General features: G+C 36.4%; 1 protein-coding gene across 3 annotated transcripts in view; it reads right to left on the reverse strand.

Annotated features, from left to right (window-relative positions):
- Positions 1–2,650: 2,650 nt before the first annotated feature.
- PLA2R1 (phospholipase A2 receptor 1) overlaps positions 2,651–26,677 on the reverse strand; it is a 117,484-nt gene continuing 93,457 nt past the window's right edge. For all 3 annotated transcript variants that reach the window (XM_033421794.2, XM_033421793.2, XM_033421792.2), the window contains 9 exons: positions 20,849–20,966; positions 20,028–20,158; positions 19,509–19,656; positions 16,140–16,378; positions 14,401–14,569; positions 12,408–12,548; positions 10,441–10,557; positions 8,997–9,173; positions 2,651–6,279 (listed from right to left, as the gene is read on the reverse strand). In XM_033421794.2, coding sequence (XP_033277685.1) covers positions 6,065–6,279; positions 8,997–9,173; positions 10,441–10,557; positions 12,408–12,548; positions 14,401–14,569; positions 16,140–16,378; positions 19,509–19,656; positions 20,028–20,158; positions 20,849–20,966 — 1,455 coding nt within the window. In that variant the 3' untranslated portion in view covers positions 2,651–6,064. The remainder of the gene's footprint in view (positions 6,280–8,996; positions 9,174–10,440; positions 10,558–12,407; positions 12,549–14,400; positions 14,570–16,139; positions 16,379–19,508; positions 19,657–20,027; positions 20,159–20,848; positions 20,967–26,677) is intronic.

Below are 26,677 nucleotides of genomic sequence, written 5' to 3' on the forward strand. Positions count from 1 at the left end.
TCAAATTATAATGACATTTAAAAGTAAACACGTCATGTCACCCTTTCAATATATCCAGTGGAATCTAATATCATAGCAGATTTTTAACTTTTTATTTTGAAATAATTTTAGATTTACAGAAAATTTGCCAACACGGTACAGAGAATTCCTATACACCATTCACCCAACTTCCTCTAATGGTACATATATAAACATAGTACAGTCATTAAAACTAAGAAATTAATACTGATACAGTACCACTAACTATAGATTTTAATTTCACGTTTTTCCATTATGTGCATTTTCCATTCCAGGATCCAATCCAGGATTCTACCTTGCATTTAGTTGTCATGGCTCCTTGTTCTCCTCCAATCTGTGACATTTCCTCAATCTTTCCTTATCTTTCATGACCTGGACACTTATGAAGTCATCAATTATTTTGTGTAATGTTCATCGATTTGGATTTGTCTGATTTTTTTATTGTTAAATTGGGATTATACATTATTTTGGGGTGGATACCAAAAAAGTCCTGTGCCCTTCTCAGGGCATCATTCTAGAGGATACATGGTACTGATGTGGCTTATTACTGCTTAAGTTAACCTTGATTACACGATTAAAGAGTTTTCTCCATTGTAAAGTTAGTACTTTCCAGTTGTAATTAATGACTATTTTGGAGGCACTATTTTAAAGCTATGAACATTTCCCGTTTCTCCTTAAACGTTCATCCACGAATTTTAGCACCCACAGTGGATCTTGCCTGTAACAATGATTACTGTTGTGTTTTCCTAATGGTGATTTTTCTCTCATTCCTTCTACCTTTTTAATTGGGATTCTTCTGTAGAAAAGAACTGTTGCTCCTCCCCGATTTACTTATTTATTCATTCATTTATTTACATTAATATGGATTCATAGATATTTATTCTATGCTTAAAATCCAGTACTATTTTTATTTTGTTTCTCAAAGCATTCCAGTTTTGGCCATTGGGGACTCCTTCAGGTTAGTCCTATGTCCTTTGGACATGACCCCATCTTTTTGTAAGCATTTCCTTACTTTCTAGCATCACAAGATATTTCAGTTTCATCTTGTATTTTTCCTGCCCCAGACCTGGAATCAACCACTTCACCGAGGAGCTCTCTTTCTTTTGATTGGTGATACCATGATAATTAGAATTCTATCATAGTCTATTTAAAGATAGAAACACACAGAAACAAGCTCTTAGCAGTCAGAGATTCTTGTTTCTTTTTCTGTTTAGTCTTGTATTTCCATTCTAATCTCCACACAGAATTTTATCCTAATATTTTTATTCTTGAAACTATTTTATTCATTTCCTTGCCATATTTGCCTGTAGTAACATATGTATATAAGTTAAAATTATTTTCAAAAATTTCCCTGTGAACATAGGCAGTGTTATACATTTTCTTCTGTATTGAGTTGCCATTTCAATTACTATCAGCACACAGTTGATCAGACCAACATGAATATATTACAATGCTTAATAAATAATCAGTATATATAAAACTAAAATGTTATAGGTAATGCATCTCTTAATGAAATGGATGTATCATAGAAGAAAGTAATTAATATTAATTAAAAATTGCTAGAATGAGCCAGGATTCAGCTTGAATTCTATTCCCGCACTCCCTTTCTTTTGTAGCTATATGTGCTGAGAAAATCTGGCAGAGATTGCTGGTGCTCACTGTCGTCCATTTCCCTCTCCTTCCTGAGCACACTGGGAGACCTCCCAGACTTCCTTGCAGTTAGGATGGACCCTGTGAATAACTCTGGCCAATGATATGTGAGCGGAAGTGCCATGTTGTGTTTCTAGACCCAGAAACTTGAGTTCTCTACTCCTTTTAAAAATGACTATCAATTTTGCCTGTTACTCTTTCACTTACGGGCACTTTGCTTTACCTGGCATACAAAGTAAGGTTTGGAAAAATAAAATATTGTTAATTTCATCATACTTTTGTTGATACTACTTTTCTATTAAAATGTCTTTATATGAATACATGTTTTAATCAGAACACTGGAGTTGCACATAATTCATCCAATTGAATGAAAATGTTCATCATAAAACTTAATTGGTAAAGCCAATCTTCATTGTCAAAGAAATGATCCAAATAAGACAATGTTCAAAAAAAGTCTGATTTCATTTTGCAATTCAAATAAGCATGATAATACTCATCCCCAAAGCTCAGTTAGAAATCTAAGATAAGTAAAGCGCAAAGTCTTGCCATGAGCTCTTAGCCCAGATAAGGTAACACCTCAGGGTCTTATCAATAGCTGCACTGTCTTTACTTTGCTTTCCCTAGATTTTCTCTCCAGAAATAGTCTTTCGTAATAGACGGGCTGGATGAGATAAAGTCTCAAAGGAAGGCAGTTATCTTTCCTGCAGTTTATATATATATATATATATATATATATATATATATATATACACACACACACACATACACAATGCATATTTAGACTATCCTAACATGGGGCAAAATAACCCTTTTCTAATCCACCACTTCATCCTTAACTGAAAAATGTATGAAAACAGAGGAAGACGTGAGAATTTACGTGAGAAGTTTCACTGACATCACTATTTTGAAATTTTGTCTTTGTCTGGTGCCATGGAGGATTTTACCAAGAGAAGGCATCGTCATAATATTTGGAGTAAAAGACATGTCTTTTTTTTTTTTTTTTTGAGGTAGAAAAGGACATTTCTGCAAAAAGAGGTGGGAAAGAAGAACCAGCATGACACCTTGATCTCAGGCAAGTCAATTCTAAGAAAGAATATATATAAAGTTTAATGAGTCTGGAAACTGAGCTCCTTAAAAATATTGGGGCTTCCCTGGTGGCGCAGTGGTTGGGAGTCCGCCTGCCGATGCAGGGGACACGGGTTCGTGCCCTGGTCCGGGAAGATCCCACATGCCGCGGAGCGGCTGGGCCCGTGAGCCATGGCCGCTGAGCCTGCGCGTCCGGAGCCTGTGCTCCGCAATGGGAGAGGCCACAGCAGTGAGAGGCCCGCGTACTGCTAAAAATATATATATATATATCCATGCCCCTGTATCCCTTGGAAGTCTTTATGTATCCACAGGGTACATATTCTCAATTTAAAGACTGTTAACTTAGAGAATGTATTTCAATAGCCCATGGAAGCTACATAATTAATCGAAGATAGATCTCTAACTTCTTCTGTCAGGCAGAGGTAGGGGACCCACTGAGGCAACCAAGGCCTTAGGAGATGGAGGACCTACTATTTAGGAGGAGCCTGGACCAATGAATAACTGAAGTCTTCCTGCAACCCCATGTTAGTGTGGATGAAAAATAAACCTTTGCTGTGTTAAGCCAATGAGATTTTGGGATTGTTTGGTCCAGTATTAAGCCTCCCCTGACCAAGGGAGTAACTGATAGTGCTGCAGAGGTGACATGGCCTTATTGCCAAGAACTGTAATGTCCAGGTACGGAATTGAATGGGAGTCACAGCCAGGGATAAGGCAATGCCAGGGAAAGCCAGGATGGGGCCAGTCCAAAGAGACTAGACTACAGGTTACACCAAATACAGACTTCATAGAGACGCCAGTAGAATTCCCAGGTGTGGGCCAGACAGCCACCATCAGTGGACATCAGTGGACATCAGTGGACACCAGATAACACAGACACAGTCAGTTATCACCTACTCCCCACAGTACCACAAGGACACAACAGGTTCTCATACATCCAACCACCATTTTGAGGAGGGAATGGAAACTCCAGAAGACTGAATGTTTATCTAGTGAGACCATGTAATGCACCCTTGATAGGGAATGGAACTTTCAATAGAAGAAACATTTAAACTGAAAGAAGACTGTTGGAATTGGAAGAGCCCAATATACCTTCAGTTGGAAAAATCCAAGATTTCCTATTACTCAGAGTTATAGAAAATAATTGACTGTTTTCTGGAGGGGGCACATTAATTACGTGTGAATGAGTTTGTGACCCTACTACTTTTTTCTTTTCATGTATAGCATGAAATCTAGCTCAGATTAAAAATAGTTGTGGAAGAAAGTTTTTAAAAGTGCACGTATGTGAATAAAACAGAGTATTTCAGTAATTCCTATTTCTGAAATTTCAGTAATGGGAAGCAGCGCGTGATCTGTCCATTAGGATGTGGTTCAATACTAAATATCAAAGTACAGAGCACTGACAAGCAATACAGTTTTTTTTTTTTCCTGCAGAACCACTTTACTAATGACATACTTTGTCAAATTTTTATGTGTGACTGACTACTCAACTTCAATATACCTTGACTGGAAGGATAATTGATTAGCAGTTTTTACCAAGTCCACTAAAAAGAACAGAACTTTAATTTCACTTGACAGATTATTAAATTGAGCTTTTATAACATCTGGTTAGTCCAAGCCAATTTTTCCTTTGAGTTATAAATATACAACTGTCACATAATGTAATATCTTAAAAAAAAATAAAGTCCCCAAACAAACAAAATTATGGAAGTAGATTGTCTCAGTGTGTAAACTGCACAGCAGTAGCAAAGAGCTGCTTTTGGAAGCTGTATTAACTGTTTCAGGCTGCAAGGACTTCATTCTTAGGACACGTTCTTCAAATCGTATTTCTAATGATGATAGTTTTCCACTCAGAAACTTATTCATACTTTCTCCCAAGCTCCATCTTGTGACTACTTGTCACCAGTTTTGAGGCAGCTGGTTGTAATAACTAAAATGCACACTCTAGGGAGACTCCCCCAGTTTCTCTCTATCACAGAACCTTACTTAATTTTCATGACCACCTGATATTTTCTTCTTATGCATTTCTTTACTGGTTTACTGTAGGTTTTCCTTCATTCAAAAATAAGTGCTCGCCCCAATACCTCCAATTTCTAGAATGGCTCTTGGTTCTTAACAGGAACTCAGTAAACATTTACGCAATGAGTAAACTTTTGAACATTGATTATGAAGTCCTTTTACTTTATAAGAAATTAATGAAGGAAGATCAAATCTGTGAGTTTTAATTTATGGATAGTATCATACTTTTAATCATTTTTTCCTGACTGCATGAACTAGCCCAATGCAAATGGAGTCGGTTCCCCCAAACCCTAGTTTACTCAATAGAACTCCCCAAATAAACTCCTTTATATAGCAAAGGTATCTAGATTACTGCTGAAGAGTAATTTATTTAGTACTTGTCTTGTTCTGATGAAACTGTAATTCACATCTTTCATTTTTCCCCTTTAAATTCAAGTTATTTATATCTTTTGGTTATTAGAAGTGGTATATATACATTTTATACCTTTAGTCTTTGATAAAGCTTGTGAATTTTAACAGTATTAGGATAACAATAAGTCCCTCTGAGCTTATCTATAAGATTTTTTAACTATCCAACTTTGTCATCATTTAGTAATTGATGATTTTAGGCCACATTGCATGGTTGCTTATGAAATTGTGCTGCTAACCAAGATTTTTACTACTTAAAGAAAGGTTATTTTTCTTCTCCTTTAGTTTGAGAAGTCAGAACTAATAAAAATGAATGTCACCCTAAATACTAGTATAGAGCCCAGAACCTGTGAGTTTTAAGCTTAGAAATTAGTGTTTTCCAAACCCTGCTGTTAAACTGATCAAATTAAAAAACAAACAAGAAACCTCTCAAAAGCCTTTTCTTTTTTCCTCTCTTATACAAGTGTAGGACTTTAAAATTTGTTTTGCTTTTCTCTGCCTCTCTCTTTTAATGGAATGAGTATTGGCAAATGTCTGAATAGATACCAGATTAGTTTTAAAATTCCCAAAAATTTTTGGTAGAAGCATATTAATGCAAAAACTATTATTCACATTGGTTTGAGAGTTTTCATTTGGGAGTTTCTTTTAATAGTTTTCGTTTTCTGAAGAATAGCCATTGTAAAATCTCCCCTTTTAAAGAATAGATCACAGTTCGAGGAAATGAATAAATGAACACCTATCTGATTTGGTTACAATTCAAAACCAGTAATCATTTTAAGAATAATTAAAATGGTGACACGATTCACATTAGAGCGGCATCTGGTCTGTAAAGGAAAGTACTCTTCTTTACTCATTCTCATGGCCGTGGCATCCTCTCACTTCATTATTATTGGTCATTCTTCTCAAGATCAGAAATGAGAATATTTTCTTCTAAATTTACTGTACTAAAGTTGGTTGCAGGATAGTAAGGATTTCCAAACTGTGCAAGTCTCCTGAAGATACCACTATTGTGCTTGTATATGCAGAAGGAAAGTGTGGAAATTGCCAGAATTACTATCAGTGTCACTGCTACTGCAAGGGGTATAATGCTGTGACTTGGTCCTGAAAGAAGATGAAAAAAAGAAAACTTCAATGACAAGTAGTAAGATAGATACTGTCACATAGTTACTTTTTTTTTTTTTTTTTGCGATATGCGGGCCTCTCACCGTTGTGGCCTCTTCCGTTGCGGAGCACAGGCTCCAGACGCGCAGGCTCAGCGGCCATGGCTCACGGGCCCAGCCGCTCAGCAGCATGTGGCATCCTCCCGGACCGGGGCACAAACCCGTGTCCCCTGCATCAGCAGGCGGACTCTCAACCACTGCGCCACCAGGGAAGCCTGTTACTTTCCATTTTATTATTTCTATGAAAAATCAAAACTTTCACTACTGTTCTAAACCTACATTTTCCTGGATCCTCCTTTACTGTGTGAATATCTAAAACCAAATACAAAAAATACTGAGATGAAAATTTCCTTTTAATCAGCAAAGTTATGTCATTGCTTATAGCAGGGCTCAGCAAATAATGGTCCATGGATCAAATCTGGGCACCTGTTTTTACAAATGACGTTTTATTAGAACTCAGCCACACTAATAATGTCTCTATTGTCTATGGCTGGTTTTGTGCTACAAAGGCAGTGTGACAGAAACCATATGGCTCCTACAGCCTGAAATATTTACTATTTGGTCCTTTAAAGAGAAGTTTGCTGACCCCTGATTTATAATAATCATTATTAGTGCTCACAAACACATACACTGCTTTTTTTTTTTTAAGCTGAAGAATCCCTATCCAGTTTCAGCACGGTGCTGCATTAAAAATATGAGTAAAATATAGTCCCTGCCTGCAAGGAACTCAGTGTTGTTGGGATCTGATGTGGAGTTGGTCCAGCAACGGTAACCTCCCTGGCTTTTTGCAAAGATTAAAATAATCAGGACCTTCTCACCTTTTAGATCTCAAGAATCTTGGGAAATGAATAATAGCTCCTCCATTCAAAAAGTTAGAGGGTTCCTGTTTGAGGATTTTCTACTGTAAGAATGTATCTTTTCCAAGTAGACTCTATATCAAAGTTTGAACTCTGCTATTTTTGCTCTAAGCAAAGATCCAGAGAAATATGTAGGGAATGACCCAGAGGCAGAGCAGTAAAGGATTTGTGAGTGGAGGAAGTGCCTTAGTGCACTACTTGTGCTCATTCACTCTTAAAAGAAATGTCAACATTACCAATAGCAAAAATACACTTTAAAAAAAAAAACAACCTCGATTTTGCAATTTTAAAATAATATTGTATAATTTTGCATAATATTATTGAAAACATGTAGTATTGTGTATGTGTAAAGATACTTTTTAAAGAAAGACTGTTAAACGAGTATTCATTCTCAGGATGGAGGCAGCGGGCAGGTATAGAAGGGGCATATGGAATCAGAAAATGTGGAGTGTAGTTCTCCATGTAGCCTCAGTTTGGACAAGTACTTTTCTCATCTGTAACATGGGAATACTGTATCTGCTTCACTGCCTTGGAAAGTTGCTGTGTAGGATAAAAGAGGTGTCTTATGTAGTACAGGAAGCTTTAAAGTCCTGAAGAGACATAAGACGTTTCTGATTTGTTCTTGATAGTCGAATGCTAGCGGTTGCTTGGCCACACTAATAGGTTAGTCATGGTTTCCACACAGAGTTGATATCTACACTTTCAGAGCTTCAAAGTTTGGTTCCCACACCTACCAGTTTTTGCTCTAATTCCCAATATCTAATCAGTCACCAAAGCCTGATGATTCTCTTTTCCCATTTCCACCTTCCCTTTTTTGTTTCCAGTTCTATCACTCAAATTACAACCGTCTCCCTTTACATCAGATGGGTGTGACTCCACTGTTGGTGTCTCTAGAGCATGTAGGTGTCCCCTGCATCCTTCACCATGGAGTTCAGCTCTTTAGCCCAGCACTTTCTGTGGATGGATCCTACAGTAATACGGTTTTATTCCCAACACCACCTAACGTGGTCCAGTCGAAGCTCATTCTCAATTTCTGCCTTTAGTCATTCTGGACCTTTTATCCAATATTCCTTCCCTCCTCTATTCTCATTATCTTTTGCAATTCCAAAGACTCATCCCCTCTATGAAGTTGTCTTCAGGAGCCCAGGCCATATCAATCCCTCCTTCTTTGTTAATACCTGCATCTAGAAACTGTTGTGATTACTATAAACACCTTCCCACTGTTAATGATCCTTGTTAATGTCTTCTCTTAGAAAGCTCTATTATTTGCAATGGACTAGAATTTTCTGGCTTATATTTCTAAAATTATTTATAATCACCACAACCTAAGTATGTAGCTCAAGATCAAGTTATGTGACTTTTATAGTATATTATGGCCTGCAGTAGAGAATCGCATCTACTTATCCACAACAAGGATACCTAGACCTGAATGATATTTCCTGGGACCAAAGATGGAGCTTAAAATTCTGAGTAGAAGCTGCCAGAATGAGGGTTGCTGGTTTACATTCCCAGCTCTATTTGCTTGAGGTGAACTTCTTTTTTTGCCCATTAAGTTAACAGCTAGGGTGACACAAGAAAGTCATAGTCTTTGATTTGATTTATAATGATTTTTTTCCTTCATATCAGAGGAAGGAGCTGAAATGTTCTCCGACTTGTTTGATGTAAAACAAGACGACAATGTTAGAATCTATCTGAATACTCTCTGAATACTTAGATTTTAAAAGCTTTAAGTGCTAAGGAGGTGGGTCAACTTTAGTCAAGGTAGAAGCAAAATGAAGATTTACTTTCTAACTTTACCCACCTGCTTCCATTTTACATATAAATCCTTTTTTGTCTTGACATGAGGATAACTGCCACACTCCTTCGGGAATCCTCAGGGCAACACACAGATGGGGTTTGACGTGGTCCATCTCTGGCTTCCTAATACCCCAGTTTGACTGGTCTGCGAGAGTTCCATCAAACCACTTTATGGTTTCATCTGTGGAAAAAATGCTAACATGAATTATGTGCATGGTTATCAAACATACTAAGTCTGGAATGAACCTTAAAAAGCAGCCCCTAAATTTAATGAGACTCTCTCCTTATCTGATGCACTAACAGTCATGAACTCAACATCAAAAGGTAGGTATAAGTGAAATTGCCTTGTGAACAACTCTCTTTATTTTAGATATATTGTTCTAATTTAGTTCATTCAAGATATCATGTTTCTTAATGTAACAGTTTGAATTTGAAATATTCCCTGTCATTACAAACAATTTAAAGAAATCATTTAAAGTCCTAACAGCTATATCATTACAAAGTAGATAACTTTCTAAAATAATTTTACAGTGAGCTTCTTTTTTGTTGTAAAGTGCCCCTTAAAATTTATTAGATTTATAGATAGAATAATAAAATTTGTAGTTTGAACTTAAAAGCTTAAAGAAAAAAAAACTTCATTACTTCAGTGTATTGAATATCTTAGAAATCAAGTAGTTGCAAACAGTCCTTTATGAGCACAGAGTACAATGAGCTTCTTTAAAAAGCAAGCCAGTGGTATACCAAGGGGTGGGGGCAGTGGTAGAATCCATCCATGTGTAGGTGATAAGGATTTAAAACAAACAATAAAACTAAGCATAAGTCAGTCAGCTTTTTATTATCACCCTGTGCTAGAAGTTTTAAGCAATGTCGGTGATTGAAATACTCTTCCTTGCCAGCATGGACCCATCCTCTACCTTGGTACACCACTGTAACAAGTTCTCTATACCAGTTAAAGTAATTTTCTTTACAAGTACTTTCAACAACCATCAGTTACATAAAGAAAAGAATAGCATGCTCTCATCTGATTACAAACTCTGGTTTTTATGAGTAGCAAATAACAGTTCTACTAGCACTATTTATCACTGAAATATTTCCATAACTCTGTTGTGCTCTTATAACATTTAGAAACCTGGGGTATTTTCAAGTAAATATGGTTTGGTGTCTATGACTAAGTCTGTGAACACAAAGTTCCAGCCAAGCATCTTCATAATGCAAGATTAAGTATGAGATAAACTTTTTTGGTTTTCTGGGATTATTTCAAAGGGCAAGAAGGTATAAAAAGGGGTTAGCAATGATGTCTTTGGAAGAAATGGCTTTAGGATTTATGATATTTTTTTAAACAGCAATGTATCCAAGGAAAGTTTTCTGGTTTGCAGATGCCATTTCCATCAACCTTGACCATTGTGTATTTATTTATGCCCTCTCCTCTTCTCTACCCAGTCACTTACTGTCACCATCAAATTGAGCATTCAGCCAAACCATCTTGATAGAAGAACTGAAAGCTAAAAGCTGATCTAGGAGAAATGAATTTTCAGCTTCATCTTTGATTGTTAAAAGATTAGATCCTATAAAAGAGACAAACAGCAAATGAATAACTATTTGTGTTTACATGTAAATACAATTAAAATAATGTCTTCTATACCATAATTCATAAAGCTCAGGCTTTAATGCATGTAAATCAATGAAGTTAGAACACTCCTTCACACACCATACACAAAAATAAACTCAAAATGGTTTAAAGATTTAATATAAGACATGACACCATAAAACTCCTAGAAGAGAATGTAGGGAAAATATTCTCTGACATAAATCATAGCAATGTCTTCTTAGGTCAGTCTCCCAAAGCAAAAGAGATAAAAGCAAAAGTAAACAAATGAGACCTAATTAAACTTATAAATTTTGCATAAACAAAACGAAAAGACAGCCTATGGAATGGGAGAAAATATTTGGAAACAGTGTGACCAGCAAGGGCTTGGTTTCCAAAATTTACAAACGGCTCATATAGCTCAATATCAAAAAAAACACAACCCAGTCAAAAAATAGACGGGAGACCTAATTAGACATTTCTCCGAAGAAGACGTACAGCTGACCAACAGGCACATGAAAAGATGCTCAACATTGCTAATTATTAGAGAAATGCAAATCAAAATTATACTGAGATATCATCTCAATAATATCGAGATGCTATCCAGTCAGAATTGCCATCATCAAAAAGTCTACAAATAGTAAATGCTGGAGAGGGTGTGGAGAAAAGGGAACCCTCCTACACTGTTGGTGGGAATGTGAATTTGTGCAGCCACTATGGAGAACAGTATGGAGGTTCCTTAAAAAATGAAAAATAGAGTTACCATATGATCCTGCAATTCCATTCCTGGACATATATCCAGAAAAGGTGAAAACTCTTAATTTGAAAAGATACAGGCACCCCAACGTTCATAGCAGCACTATTTACAATAGCCAAGACATGGAAGCAACCTAAAGTGTCCATCGACAGATGAATGGATAAAGAAGATATGGTATATATACACAATAGAATATTGGCCATAAAGAAGAATGAAATAATGCCATTTGCAGCAACATGGATGGACCTAGAGATTATCATACTGAGTGAAGTAAGGCAGACAGAAAAAGACAAATATCATATGATATCACTTATATGTGGAATCTAAAAACATGAAACAAATGAACTTATTTATAAAACAGAAACAGATTCACAGACATAGAAAACAAACTTATGGTTACCAAAGGGGAAAGTTGGGGGAGGCATAAGATAGGAGCCTGGGATTAACAGATACATACTACTATGTATAAAATAGATAAACAACAAGGTCCTTCTGTGTTGCACAGGGAACTATATTCAATATCTTATAATATCCTATAATGGAAAGGAATCTGAAAAAGAATATATATCTATATATCTAACTATCTATCTATCCATATCTGAATCACTTTGCTGTACACCGGAAACTAACACATTGTAAATCAACTATACTTCAATAAAAAAATTAAAAAGCTCAGGCTTTGAAAAGTGAAAGTTTCCATTGTTAATAAGTAATTTTTGATTAGAATTTTAAAAGTAGTATGACATTTATTAAAAGATACAAGCTTGTACTTAAAGAATAGAATATTAATTTTCAGGAACATTAAAGATTCATAATTCAAATTCATTCAAAGGGAACACTTTTTTGGGAAAGTGCAGTATCCTGAGATATTGTCTTGGGTTTTTAATTGTATACTGGACATTGAACATTTTAGCCATCCCCCAAACAAGCAAATTCAATAATATTTACTTTTTCAATTCTTTTTGTTGCCTCTAAAATCACTAAATAATCAGACAAATGAAGAAAACTACATTGTTTACTGAAATGTCAAGAAGGAACACATTGAAAGCATTTTACCACAACAAAAGAATTACCTTCCTTTTTGCAAAATTCGTCAGCAGCCTCAAAACTCGTACTGTCTAAGACGGTAGAAAAACTGTAGCAATTACTTTTGAATTTTATCCAGGGAATAGATGTTTCTGAGCACAACTCTGGGTATCCAAATGGTCTTGTTTCTATGAACAAAGTGAGTTATGATTTCAGGGTGGTGACTGGGTTCACTTATTGAGATAAACATTGCATTACATTCTATGAAAGACCAAGATAAATATATGTAATGAGATTTTCATGATAATACTCTGAAAGAGTGGGTTTAATGTAAATGATTACAAAACTGGAATGGCTTATAGCATGTCTGGCAGAAATAATCTTTTCCTACACATAACAGGGTATATTAATGCATAGCTTCATAGGTTTAGTTTGGGTGTTATCTTTAATATTTACAATTAGTGTCCTAAAGGTTGGAAAAACTGGGGGAAGTGATTCAGAGAAATACTGGCAGCTGAATGAAGTTGGTAAAAGACACTTCCAAATGTACAGAATGTGTTCCATTCAGTGCTGAAGATTTAGTAAATCCTTACCTGCTAGTCAACTTAGAGAAAATAAAGCATTCAATAAAGTAACATATCATAACATAACATAACATTAGTATAACATAATATATAACATATCATAACATAACATATCATGACATAACACAACATATCATAACATAAGAAATCATATCATAACAACATATCATATCATGACATAACATAACACAACACATAACTAAGGGGAATTGGGGGAAGTCTTTGTTTCAGAGGGCAAGCATGAGAGTCAGACGCACCCACACTGAGATCCTAGGTGCATGGCTGTGGGTATGTTACCTATCTTCCGCACACTCCCACACACGTAAAAGAGAGCTAACAATAACATCTTTCTTACAACTTAAGAAGTTAGGTGAGCTAGTGCCTGTCACTTAAGCACTCAATAAATGTAGCGTTATTTAAAAAGAAGGATAACTTCATGGTGTTTTAGAAGGAGAATTAGCTTTCCCAATACATAAGGCTATCATTTATATTTTTGTCCTGAATTGTTTTGAGCTGAACTTACATAATATGTGTGCTATTTGACTTATAGTATCCAGAGAGTAAGTAAATACATGCACACTTACTAAATGAGAGATTTAAAAAGAAACCAGTTAGTGTTAAGGAAATTTCTTTTTGTACACCATAGCAATCAAAGGAAAGGGGACCTGATTTAATGGGATAAACACATCAGAGATCAAGGAAACTTGGCTTCTGCTCCTGGTGCTGTTGACAGACATCTGTGAGATCTTCAGGAAGCTATTTAATGTTCTGAGTTTAAGTTTCATCTTTAAAATAATGCTCATCTGGTTGGGCGAGGTGAACATTCAGTGTAATGAGATACTATTATCATTACTGTCATGTTTTATATATACATATATAATATAAATACAAATATTATTACCATAATGGTGATGATGCTCTAGAATCCTATTAATCTTTGACTTAAACATAAATCTTCAGTGGTATTCAAGGTCCTCCACACATGCTCCTAACCTATGTTTCTAACCTGATTTCCTACCTCTCTCTTACCAAAAACCTGCCATGCAGGAAAATCTCAACACCAGCTTTGCTCAGCTACATGCCCAGTCCTTTCTTCCTCCCATGTCTGCCCAAGCTTTTCTGCTCAGAATGCCTCTCCATGTCCCATCATTTCCTGATCACACCCATTCTTCAAGACCAATCTCCACAGTCCTGTCCTTCAAGAAGGCTTTTTGCTTTTCCCCGAGTGGATCTGATGTGTCCATTTTCTTGCTAACCCCCCACAGCACTTGCTATGGCTCTTATATCATTTGATAGCCCTGCCTCATGTAACACTTATTTGTACATCACCTACCAGACCGAATACTTCTCGAGGGCAGATACTTCTTACTACTTTCCCTCACAGCTCTTGCTTAGCACAGTGCCTTGCATACAGTAGGTTCACAGTATTTCTTGAGTTGAATAGAATTGAACCTACCTGTGGGCACATTACAAATGGCTCCTTGCAGATATGACTCACAGGCTGTGCTACTCCAGTGTCCACTGGTGTCGGCGAAAACACAGTCACCCAGGAAGGATGACTCATCGTCTTTCCAAAAAGTGAAGGAGGATTTGGTGCCATCTGACCAGTCAAAATTAAGACCATTCTGTGGAGGGAAACTGAGCCATCATTTCCTTGCCATGAATGCTGGCAACGTCACCCAATGCTGTCTGAGCAGCTCTCACTTCATGCATGGATTTATATTTCCACATCTAGACTTATATTTCAGGAAGTCTAGGACAGCTTGTGGAAATGGCCTGACAAAAAGGACTATCTGCCATAAGCAATATCTTCTTTAGTTTTGGGGAATCCTTGGTTCCCTCCCACCATAATTTCCTGGTAAGCAATCAGAGTAAAGTTGAATCAATATCTTGTTCTTTACACCAAAATAAATTTAAGATTGATCAAAGATTCATACATATAATTGAAAACATAAAAGTGCTAAAGAAAACTTGGCTAAATATTTTATACTCTCGACGTGGGAAAAATCTTTCCGAGTCTGATAAAAAAAATCCAGAGGCCATAAAGCAAAATTGACTACATAAAGTTAAAAATTCTGTAATACAAAAATACAATAAACAGCCATGAAATACCATCCTTTCCTACTGGCAAGGATTAAAATTTTGACATACCCAGTGTTGGCAAGGATGTGAAAAAACTAGATGCTATCATACACTGTTGTTAGCATGTAAATTGGCACAAAATTTTAGAGGGCAATCTGGCACCATCCTTTGTTAAAATTTATAAAGGGTACTTAGCAACTTCATTCCTGGGGATTTATCCTACTTGTACAAGGATATTTGTTGTGCATTGTTTGGAGTTGTGAAAACTGGGAAGAACCCAAATGTCCATTCACATGAGAATGATTTAATAAATTGTGGTATATCCATATATGCTGCTGTCTCAAAGAATGTATTAGATTTTTATGAGCTGACATAGAAAGCTGAACAATGTATATTAAATTAAAAGCAAGCTTAAGGACATTATCTATAGTATGAGCTCATTTATATCTTAAAAAAATATACATACTAATCCATTACATGTGTATATATATGCATACACAGAAACTTTCTAAATGACACACAAGAAACTGTTTACGGTGATTAACTTTGAGGAGTAGAACTAGAGGTCAGGATAGAATAGATTTACTTTTCGCTATTTGAGTGTGTAATACTTTTGTTTAAAAAAAATTAAAAATATTACTTTCCAAACCATTTCCCTAGAGGGGGAAAATAACGCACATGTTAAATTCCAAGGGGTACTGAATTAATTAATAACCGGATTTCTACGCAGGAAGCATGATTCATTTTTCTTGGGGATTCTTTAAAGGCAACATATTACCCAAACGCAGGTGCTTGAGTTCAGTATGTATTCCAGTGCACATATAAGTCAGTATCCTGAAATTTTTCAAACATCTTCAGAGAAGCTTTGAAGGGCATGAATTTCCAGAAATTAGGCAAGTAGATGTTTACCCTAAAAAGGGACACCTTTTGTAGTTATATGCTGCTCATGAGGTTGGTCAGTAGTTATTGTATAATCCAATTACCTAAATGTTACATTTACTGTTATTTCATGGCTTTTTTTTTTCTGTGCTGATTTCAGTGGCTATATCACTAAGGATGTAGATATGAAACTTAATTATGCAAGGATTGTCCAAGGGATTTTAGGACACCTACATCTTCAGTGAACAGTCCAATCCAGTGGGCATGTCCTAGCCGGTTGAGGATAACAGTGAGGAAAGACTGGTGGTACTGGTCTGTAATGCTGACCAGCTCTGCTCCGTGCATCAGGCAGGTTTTTAGTGCTGTATACCAAGTCATATTTGCATTAATTATTTTGTAAGTTCTGTTTCCGTATTCTAAGGTATTGGGGATTGGGTACATATCAGATGTATTTATACTGTGTCCAGAAGTATCTAGAAAAAGAACAATAAAAATTATTTGTAGAACCTGGATGAGAAGGGGGAGGCAAAGCTTAGCATGGATCCCTGTACAATGATCCATGCTGTCGTTAACATCAGAGTTTTTCTTCCCAGAATTGACTATTTCAAACTGAAGACAATACCTGTAAGCATAGGTGATACTAAAGAATGAAAACACTTAGGAAATTTAATGAATGAGTTTTAAATATATATAAACATATATTGAATCATTTCTAGATTTCCCAGTTTTGACAATCCCTTGTCAAACTGACCACTTTTTGGTGGAACTGATAGGATCTCCTTAGGCAAGCTTACTTCTACTAGGTACACTCAGCCTAACGCATGCCGCTGGCAGAACTTAATACTTACTAACAGAATATTAACATATATAATGTAGTCAAACACTGCTTTGCAAACACAATTTACAAGTGCATATTCTCAAATATAATACTTTATTAAACTTTTGGGACTGTATGATAGTTGCTATCATGTTTAATGCTAACATGTATAATTTCTAAAGAGAAGTTAAAAAATAAGTTAATGCTTAGAAATACATACAGTTCTTAGAAACCATTACTATTAATATGTCACCTATCAGAGTCAAGATTTATAAATTAAAAGACAAGGTTTTCCCACACATGATCATTGGTGCTTTGTATAAATGAGTGGCTGTGATCAAGTGAGAACCAAGCTCATGTGTTACATAGAGATGTTTCCTCTTTACTAAGTACATTAGGCCGAGTTTAGGCATCCTAAAACACACAAAAAAGGTAAGCATTTCTCAACTGTCTGATCCAAGGTGGCTGGGATTTCTCTCTGTATACTGGTTTTTATCACGTTTGGGGTTGAAAAGGAGCATGGTGGATAGGTCCAAAGACCTGGGACTCGATCGCAGTCCTGACCCTAAATGGCCAAATTAGTTAATCTCTCTAAACTTTAAATTTCTGCTCTGTAAGAGATTACTAAAGCCTTCGTTAGAGGCGTGTGGGTAAAATTCAAGGAGATATGCACATAGAGCACCTACTGTAGGATGTGGAACACAGTAGGCACTCAATAAATGCTGCTTCTTGCTCTCCTCTCCTCTTCTTGTCACACTCTCCCAAATAAAAATGGCAGGGTGAGGCTTTGACTTTTCCTGAAACTGTTACCTCAGTATAGCAGTAGTACATATTGTAAAACCAAAGTAAAATTAATCTATTCACCAATTAAATTTTGATGGACCACACTTTCATCATCTGTTTTTCTTTGTAGAAGTCTGTTTGCCAGCTGATGTACCAAGACTAAATGTTATTTATACAAAACCAACATAATACCAAAGTAGCCATTTAAAAATGATAACAATTATTAAAATTAAAGTAACTGAAATTCTTTGTATGTGTGACCCAAATACCAATTTAACTGGTTTTCCCCACTAAGACATGCCCCTGTATTTTCACATATATGAGTTTCTCCCTATGTTATTGATTTCATCAAGTTTCAAAACATAAGTGATTTTGAGCACTATGATTTTGCCATCTGCTGCCCTGAGAAAGATCCACTGGAAACCAAGTTCAAAATTGGGGGTCTTGACTTTGCCCTTGTCTCTCTTTTTATTCAGATATCTTTATTCTTTCAGGCAGATCAAAGACTTTAGGTTCGAAACCCAATGTAAACACATACTCACATGGCACACAAAGAAGAGGAGTCAGAATTTGGATATTCACTGTAGACTACAAGAACTTGTGTAGTTGAATAACAATATAATAGAAACAATAATAACAAAAGCAACAATTGTTTGTTAAACACATGCTAGGAACTTGCTAAGCATTGTATATATGTAGAGTCTGTGAGACAGTTATTATTCCATTTTACAGATGCAGAAATCAAGGTTCAGAGAAGATAAGAAACTTGACTGACAGTTTATTTATAGAGGTGGAATAGGAACCCAGGTGGGATTTGAACTCCACCACCACTGCTCTATACTGTCTCCAAAAGAACATAAACATTGTTAGTCCCAAAAATATCAAAGAGAGAAAGTGGTCAGAGAGTACATTTCAAGAAGAGATCAACATCAAGGTCCTAGAATAGAATCATTGTATTTGAGAGAACTTGAGTATGTTACTTATTCTTCCTAAGCCTCAAGTTCCTCATCTGTAAAATGCGGAGACTTTTACCTACTTCATAGAAGTGTCGGGAGGACTTTATGACACAATACTTATAAAAAGCAAGGCACAGTGCCAGGCGCATCATAAGTGTACAAGTAATGATGTATTGATGTTATTTCTTTTCTGACGAGACTCTGCTCTTCTCATAATACTCTTGCTATAGCTGATCTGGTATCTTTCAGTTCCTGACCACTACCATGCTCAAGTGATAACTGTGAACTAGGAAAGAGGATTTCTCTGGAACGGCTTTTCTGAGGATGGGTTGATACTTAGTATCATCAAAGAGTTCACATGTATGCAACACTGAGAGGTATAATTCATATTCCAAGTAAGCATAGGTAGCCTAGGCTGCCTAGAATTCCACACAGCTCCAGACACAAATTATGGCCTTCTAGGGAAGCCTGGGACTCAGTAAAGGCATGAGATGTGAGCTATTGTTGTTGTTGTTTTTATTTTTGTTACTCAAGGTCACTTACAGTGCATTCACATTGTTCATGCCCCCACTGGCTACCTGTAATACTATAGCTTTGGTATTTCATACCTGAAGTCATTGGGGGTTCTGATATCTAGAAACGTGCTGTTTGCCATATTTAGCCACGGAGACCATTTTAGGGTTCCAAGAAAGGAGTAAGTATTGAGTTGGTTTATTTCCTTGACTCTCTTCCAACATATTTTCAGTGTCTTTTTTAAAATATCTGAACAGACACATAATCCTAGAACAAGCAGTAAAGCCTTTTAATATGACCAAGATGGATGCATAAACTTGGTCATCACTCAAGTGGTCTCTGGAGTCCTTAGAACCCCACTAGGGGGCACAACCCTGAGGTAGTGGAGATTAAGTGACCATATATATGTAAAGCTTAAAAAATAAGTGCTGGCACTTAGCTATGAAACTATCATTTATACAGTGTGTAAAACAAGTGTGTAAGAGAAGGGTGGGCCATGGAAATGAAAGGAATAAAAAAACAAATATTTCTTACCCTGCATTTTTTCACAAACAAACCCATAGCCTTCTTCTCTACAGTCTTCAAAATACCATTTTCCAGTGAAGTGAAAATTAGGATTATTTGACAGCAAGGCACAGAGAGGAATGCGTTTTTGAACTTCGGTGGTGTTATGACTTGGAATCTTCAAAAGAATACATGTTTTTTTAAAAATGGTAACATATAACGTTATTATAACATTGATATTTTTATTAAGGACATAATTTAAAAAATTCAAACACTATTATTCCTTTATTTGCATTTAATAAACCTGTACACAAATCAGTTCATAACCCACAAAATAAATAATTATTGTGATGAGTAAAGAAATTATATTCATGGAACACATGACAATTATATGAAATTACATTACTAAAAATTAATATATTAACAACCAACTAATAAAAATTTATGCCTACAAAATATAGGAAGTAAAAAAAGAAAAACTTCAGTAAACAAGTCTCAAATAGGATCTGTTGCTAAAATGATTTCTAAAAAATAAATCTTAAAACTTACATTTACTATATCAAATGGGGACCAATTAGAATATGACACGGGCCTTCCATTTAGCCATTTTTCATAATCATCATTTTGTAACCCTATCCACACATTAGTGGTATGGCCAAAAAGATTCATAGTAATGAAAGCTGAAAAATAAGAATACATTATCAAATTTAATACCATATAAACCATTTGCGTAATCATCAAATTCTGTTTATAGCTATGATTTTATTTAAATGATAGCAAAACTTAATTACGAATCAACTGTAGGAATTTGTTACTTTGTCCTTATTAAGATGATGCCGTCTCTGTCACTTTTGTTCAGTTTAAATTGACAGCAATTAGCTGGCTAAGCCTGGGATTTCATCATATCATTAGTAAAACAATTTCCAGTGTTCATTCAATGCCTTTCTAAACAAAAGAGGGTTTATCCATTATACTTAACTAGAGTATACGATTATTGCCTAAATAGCAAATGAAAGTGTGTAGGTAACTCTAAAGGGATCTAAAAAATTATACCATGCAATTATAATCGACTATACCTCAGATTATTTTAGCCATTTTGAAATGCCGATCATAAATATATCCTTATTCTTTCCACTACGCCTGGTGAGACAAAAGGCTCCCAAAAGTCAGCAGTTTGTAAACAATGGAGTGTACTAACTTTTACAGATGTCATGATATAAACCTTATAGGTCAAACTGAAAACTTACGTGTCACCAGCAATATAACACTTAAAATGTTGATTTGGAAATGTTAGTATTTTGGAGGACTATTTTAACAGATGCTTGAAAAAAAATGGTGATTTTTGCCTGATTGAACATTGAGTACTCTACCTTGTTCCACCTCATTTTCAATGGCGACAAGTGTCCCCCCTTCTTCAACACAAAAATCTTGAGCAGATGTCCAGTTCTTCCAATCGCTTGGGTCCTTGGGGATTTTCATCAAAAGGCACTATAAAAATGTCCAAAAAAGCATTCATTTCCATATTTTCCTAAATGAATTAAAAGTTTCCTAAAGATACTGAGGACCAGCTTTGAAAATTTTTTATAATTTTCTTGCACAGAAATGACTCTTTTTTTTTCCCCCCCGCAGCTGCTCCAGAGGTGTGAAAGAAAAACAAAGAGGACCAGCTTTCAGGGTGAGTCAGTGCCTTTTGTACATTTGCATCGGCCGGGAACAGAGGATGCAGGATGTCAGAAGGATGTCTTCAGCTCGAGGAAAAATAGCATTCCTTCTAAAAAGGAGCCAGCCTGACTGCAGAGTTTACAGTGGAGGATTTAATCTTGAAAATATTTCTTTTGGTGGTAGTTAATAGATTTGTTCCATTTTATTTACAAATACGCTTCCTCACTTTAAGTGAGAGAGGAATATTGAGGAATCAAACCATATCAGGTATTTAAATTCACTAAATACTTGGAGTCAGCCATGTGGTCCAAAAGTCAATGAGGAAGAGGCCGAAAAGAAAAAAATGAGCCCCGTGGGAAGAAAAGCAAGGGAGGACCAAGGAAACCTAGGAAGGAGAAACAAAGGGGAGGGATGCCAACAAGGTCAAAAGGAACTCAGAAAGAAGGCTGTGGGGTTGGCAGTGAGAGTTGATTTTCACTCGAGAGAGAATCATGTCTATGGCGTGGCAGGGGTTACTTATTATGGGATGAGAAATATGGAATGGTAACTGCTAGGCAGATCAGGCAAGTTGAAGAAAATCACCCCCTCACCAAGCTCAGTGAAATTTAATCATGTTGGTTGGGCTATATGGAGTCAGGGGAGAGGGAAAGATAGAAGAGAAAGGCTGCAACAGATCAGGCAAAGTTCCAGAGAAGTCAGGAGAGACTTTATGCCAAAAATATTCCATGTGGATTATTCTCTCATTAATGAACATAGCCAACCCTGGTCATTGATAGGTGTGATCTTGAGGTCTGCCACTGAGAAAATCCCAGCTACAAGATTATTCTAGGCTAATGTGGCAACCTCCATGCCACGTGAGAGTGCATCCTTCTGCATCCTTCTTTAATTTCTAAGTTTATCAGTCCCCCATCCCTTCCCTACCGTCATAGACGCCTTACAAAGCAGAGGGACTAAGTGTTGCTCCTCTCTGAACAGCAAAACAAACAAGGTCCTCAGTAAATATTTAGGCAACAAAGTAAAAGCCAATAGACCCCGAAATGATTGTCAAATGACATTCTCAGGATTCTAGATTTAGTCCAGTGGTTCTCAAACAAGGCCATTTTGCTCCTCAGGTGATATCTTCATAATGTCTAGAGACATTTTGGTTGTCACAGTTCAAGGGGGGAGGGGGTGGTGACTGCTATTGGCAGCTAGCGAGTTGAGACCAGAGATGCTGCTAAACATTCTATAATGCACCGGTCAGTCCCTCACAACAAGGAATTATCCAGCCCCTGATGTCAGTACTGCTCAGGTAATTCTTTTCAGAAACCAATTCTGAACATGTCACCCTTCAGGGATTTTCCACTGTTCTTAGGATAAAAACCAGAAACTCTGATCTAGCCTGAATTTGAGTTGCCAACTAAGAGAGGAAGTACATTTTCTCTTCTTCTGATCCCCTTTACCTTATTTGCTTCACAAAGAAATGGAATTGGCTTTAAAGGGTTTTAATTTTATAACAACTACCCTTTTATCAATTTCCTTTCATTCTGCCTCTTTCCTCTAATTGCAAATTCCAAAGAGTGGCGCATACTAATTATTAGGAAGTCTTATCATTTAATGCGAATTCACCTTGTGTTCAGATAGTTGCACTGATGAACCATTCATAAATACCAATGAACCTCACTGTTTCATTTAGCTCAATAAATCTCTCCAGAAAACACACACACATACCCCCTGCTTCCCACCCAGCCCCCACCCCCCACCCTGTTTGCCTCAGCCAGGATTTACCAGCTTGAGTGTGGGAGTGTAGACCCCCATTGCCACAACTTCATTGTTTCTAAAAATATAACATGTTTACTAACACACTTTGAAATTGTGTCAATAATTAAAGCAAAGTAGCAAGATGGAGTACAACACCCTCAATTTTAAATTGTTTATTTACTTACTGATTTGCAAAATGTGATCAAGTTTAATGCATCTCTGATATTACTGTGAATTAAGGATACCTTACTGTATTCCAAAGGAGTTTTGAATATAAAACTATTTTGTCTCAAAGTCATTTCCAGTTCAATACTTGAAAATGGAATTCATGATCTTCCTCCCAAATTTGGTCCTTTTTCAGTGTTCTTACTGACATTGAATGGCATAGTCAGTCATGCATTTACCTAAATCTGAAACCTGAGCATCTTCTCACCCTTCAGTCACCTTCATCACCCCTTCGGTCCTACCATTTGGACATCTCATTTCTGAGACCTTCACCACTCTCCCTATTCCCACCACCCCACAGTCTCTGCCACCATCATCTTAGCCCAAAGGACTTATCTCTTGCTTGGACTATTGCAATATCTTTCTCACTGCTCTTACTTTCCTCATCCTCGCCTTCCTCCAGTCTATCTTTGGTACTGCAGCCTGAATGATTCTTTTCAAAACTCAACCCTGATGATCATATCCCTCTTTAGTTAAAACCCTTCAGGCTTTCCTATTGCTCTTAGGATAAAAACCAGAAACTCTTAACACAATAATCGCCCTTGCCTACTTCTTTTGTCTCACTTTCTACATTCTAGTTCTCTATGCTTCTTTTACTTTCTTCAATATGTCACATTCCTTCTCACCACAGGTGCTTAGTACATGTAGTTTCCCCTACTTTTAATGTTTCCTGTCCTTCTGACCACCTCAGTCAGGTCCTCCTGTTATATACTTTTATGGAACTGTGTAACTCTCCATCGCTTGTGTCACAGTTGTAAATTAGAGTTATTTTCCTGATTGATTTGCTAATGTTTTCTCCCCCTCTAGTCTGTAAGCTCCCAAAGAGAAGGGATTATATTTGTTTTCCTCACCATTGAGTTGCCAATATCCAGCATAGTTAAATGCAATGAATGAATAAAGTGCTAAGAATTTCAATAATTTAAAAGAGGAGAGAGTGTTTTTTTTTTTTAAGGAAAAACTGTGTCGTGCATGAAACCAAATATTGGCTAATCCAAAATTAGATGGTGCAAAGCAGCCAGCAGCACTAAATCCAGGTCCCTGAATAAAAATGTATAAGTAGAAGCACAAGAGTTAATCTAATATACACAGAGAATTTCTTCCTCTTACATACAACTCTGCTGTGACAAGTATCTTAGATGACTCACTCTTCCTGGGGCAATCCCTGGTCAAACCTCTTTTACATCATCAAACATGGGGAAAATAATTTATGAGAAGTGAGAAAAGACACTTAACTTCTGGTATCTCAGTTTTGAAACTCTTAAAGGTGAAGAGTCAACCAAGTGGGATTTTTTTCTTAGAAATAACCAATGAAAATTTGTCCTAGGAAGTTGACAAACAAGAAGCAGAGTTTAGTGGAACATAATACAGTGACGCTTATTCATAATTCTGAAGTGAGTAATGTCTGTCGTTGCTCTCTCCCAGTTCTCCTTCTGTAGCTTTTTTTTTGTTAGTCAGAACTATGCCCACTGGGCTTTCCACTCCTCTCAACTATTAACCCTCCTATTCCCACCTTTTCTAATGATCTGATAAACCCACTTATCCCAAAGTGTAGGTGACAGATGAGGCCATCTCAGAAATATTTCCCTTAAAAAACGAAATGGAAAGCGTTAAGGCAAAGGAATGAGACTCCAATGGTGGGATTTTAGCCATTAATATGCAGGGGAGAGCACTGTGGGTGGGGAGACACACTTGGGGACCCTGAAATCTCACTCTGTAAAAGGTCACCCTCTCATGAAGCCTGCTGTGACCCTATCCTTAGTAATCAAATCCTCTGAATGATTAGAAGACTAAGTTGTGTAACTGTTGCATTGCTGGGCAATTATTGGCTGCACATTAGAATAACCAAGGGAGCTCTTAAAAAATACTGATGCCTGGATCCCATGCAGATCAATTAAATCAGAATCTTTAGGATGTCACTTGCACCTTGATATTTTTAGAAAGCCCACCTGGTGATTCTAAATATTTGATCAGGGCTGTGAACCATTAATCTAGCTACTAGTTATCAATAAAAATTAAAAATACCCTCTGAGCTACATGAGGGTGTTTTAATCCTGCTACATAGTTAGCCTCAGAAAGCCCTTCTCCTCTTATGTGTGTGTCTATGCTTTACTCATGCCCCTTCTTATTCTTTCAAAGGAAGCATTCACTTGCTCTTTTGCCCTGGGTCTGCTGCACCATCACTATTACCATGCCCATATGTGTACATACTGCCCATGTTTACACAGGAGGAAACATGGAATATAGCTAAGCTGTGTAGATAAGAAAATTTAAGGAAAGGACAATGGCCAAGGGTAAACCAAAAACAACCATTGTAAGTTTCTAAGAATTATTTCTCTAATGCCAAGGGCATGACTTGTCATGAATTTCCTTAAAATATTCTTTTTTATACATGGGATGCACTTGTTTTAATAGTTGTGAAAAACTATCAGGTACAAGAATTAACTAAAAATGGACCAAAACCTAAATATAAGAGCTAAAACCATAAAGCTCTTAGAAGAAAACATGAGGTAAATATTTGTGAACTTGGATTTAGCAACATGTTCTTAGATATGACACCAAAAGCATGAGCAACAGAAGAAAAATTAGAGAAATTGAACTTCATTAAAATTAAAAACTTTTGTGCATCAAAGGACATTATCAATAAAAAGACAACCTAAAGAATGAGAGAAAATACCTACAAAATATATATCTGATAAGGGTTTTACATAAAGAACTCCTACAACTCAATAACAAAAAGACAAATAACCCAAATAAAAAAGTGGGCAAAGGAGTCGAATAGACATTTTTCCAAAGACAATATACAAATGGTCAATAAGCACATGAGAAGATGCTCAACATCATTAGTCATTAGGGAAATGCAAATCAAAACCAAATCTAGTGAGATAACACTAGACTCTAGTGTTGGCAGTAATCAAAAAGACAGGTAGTAACAAGTGTTGTCAAAAACAAAAAAAACAAGTGTTGTCAAGGATGAGGAAAAATTGCTAGCATACACTGTTGGCAGGACTGTAAAATGGTTCAGCCACTGTGGAAAACAGTTTGCTCGTTCTTCAAAAAGTTAAACATAGAATTAGCATATGATATAGCAATTCCACTCCTAGGTATATACCCCAAAGAAGTGAAAGCAGGGACTCCAACAGATACTTGTATGCCAATGTTCATAGCCGATTTATTCACAATAGCTAAAAAGTGGAAATAACCAAAGTCCATCAACAGATGAATGGATAAACAAAATGTGGCATGGAATATTATTCAGTCATAAAAAGGAATGAAGTTCTGATACATGCTGTAACATGGGTAAACCTTGAAAACATTATGCTAAGTGAAATAAGGCAGCCACAAAAGGAAAATATTGTATGAGTTCATTTATATGAATTATCTAGAATAGGCAAATTCATAGAGATGGAAAATAGATTAGAGCTTACTGTGGGCTAGAGGGGATGGGGAATAGAGAGCTATTGCTTAACCAATTACAGAGTTTCTGTCTGGGATGACGATAAGTTTTGGAAACAGAAGTGATAGTTGAATAACATTGTGAATGTAATTAATGCCACTGAATTGTACACTTGTAA

The sequence above is a fragment of the Orcinus orca genome, chromosome 7 (assembly GCF_937001465.1).
Source record: "Orcinus orca chromosome 7, mOrcOrc1.1, whole genome shotgun sequence".
Classification (NCBI taxonomy): Eukaryota; Metazoa; Chordata; class Mammalia; order Artiodactyla; family Delphinidae; genus Orcinus; species Orcinus orca.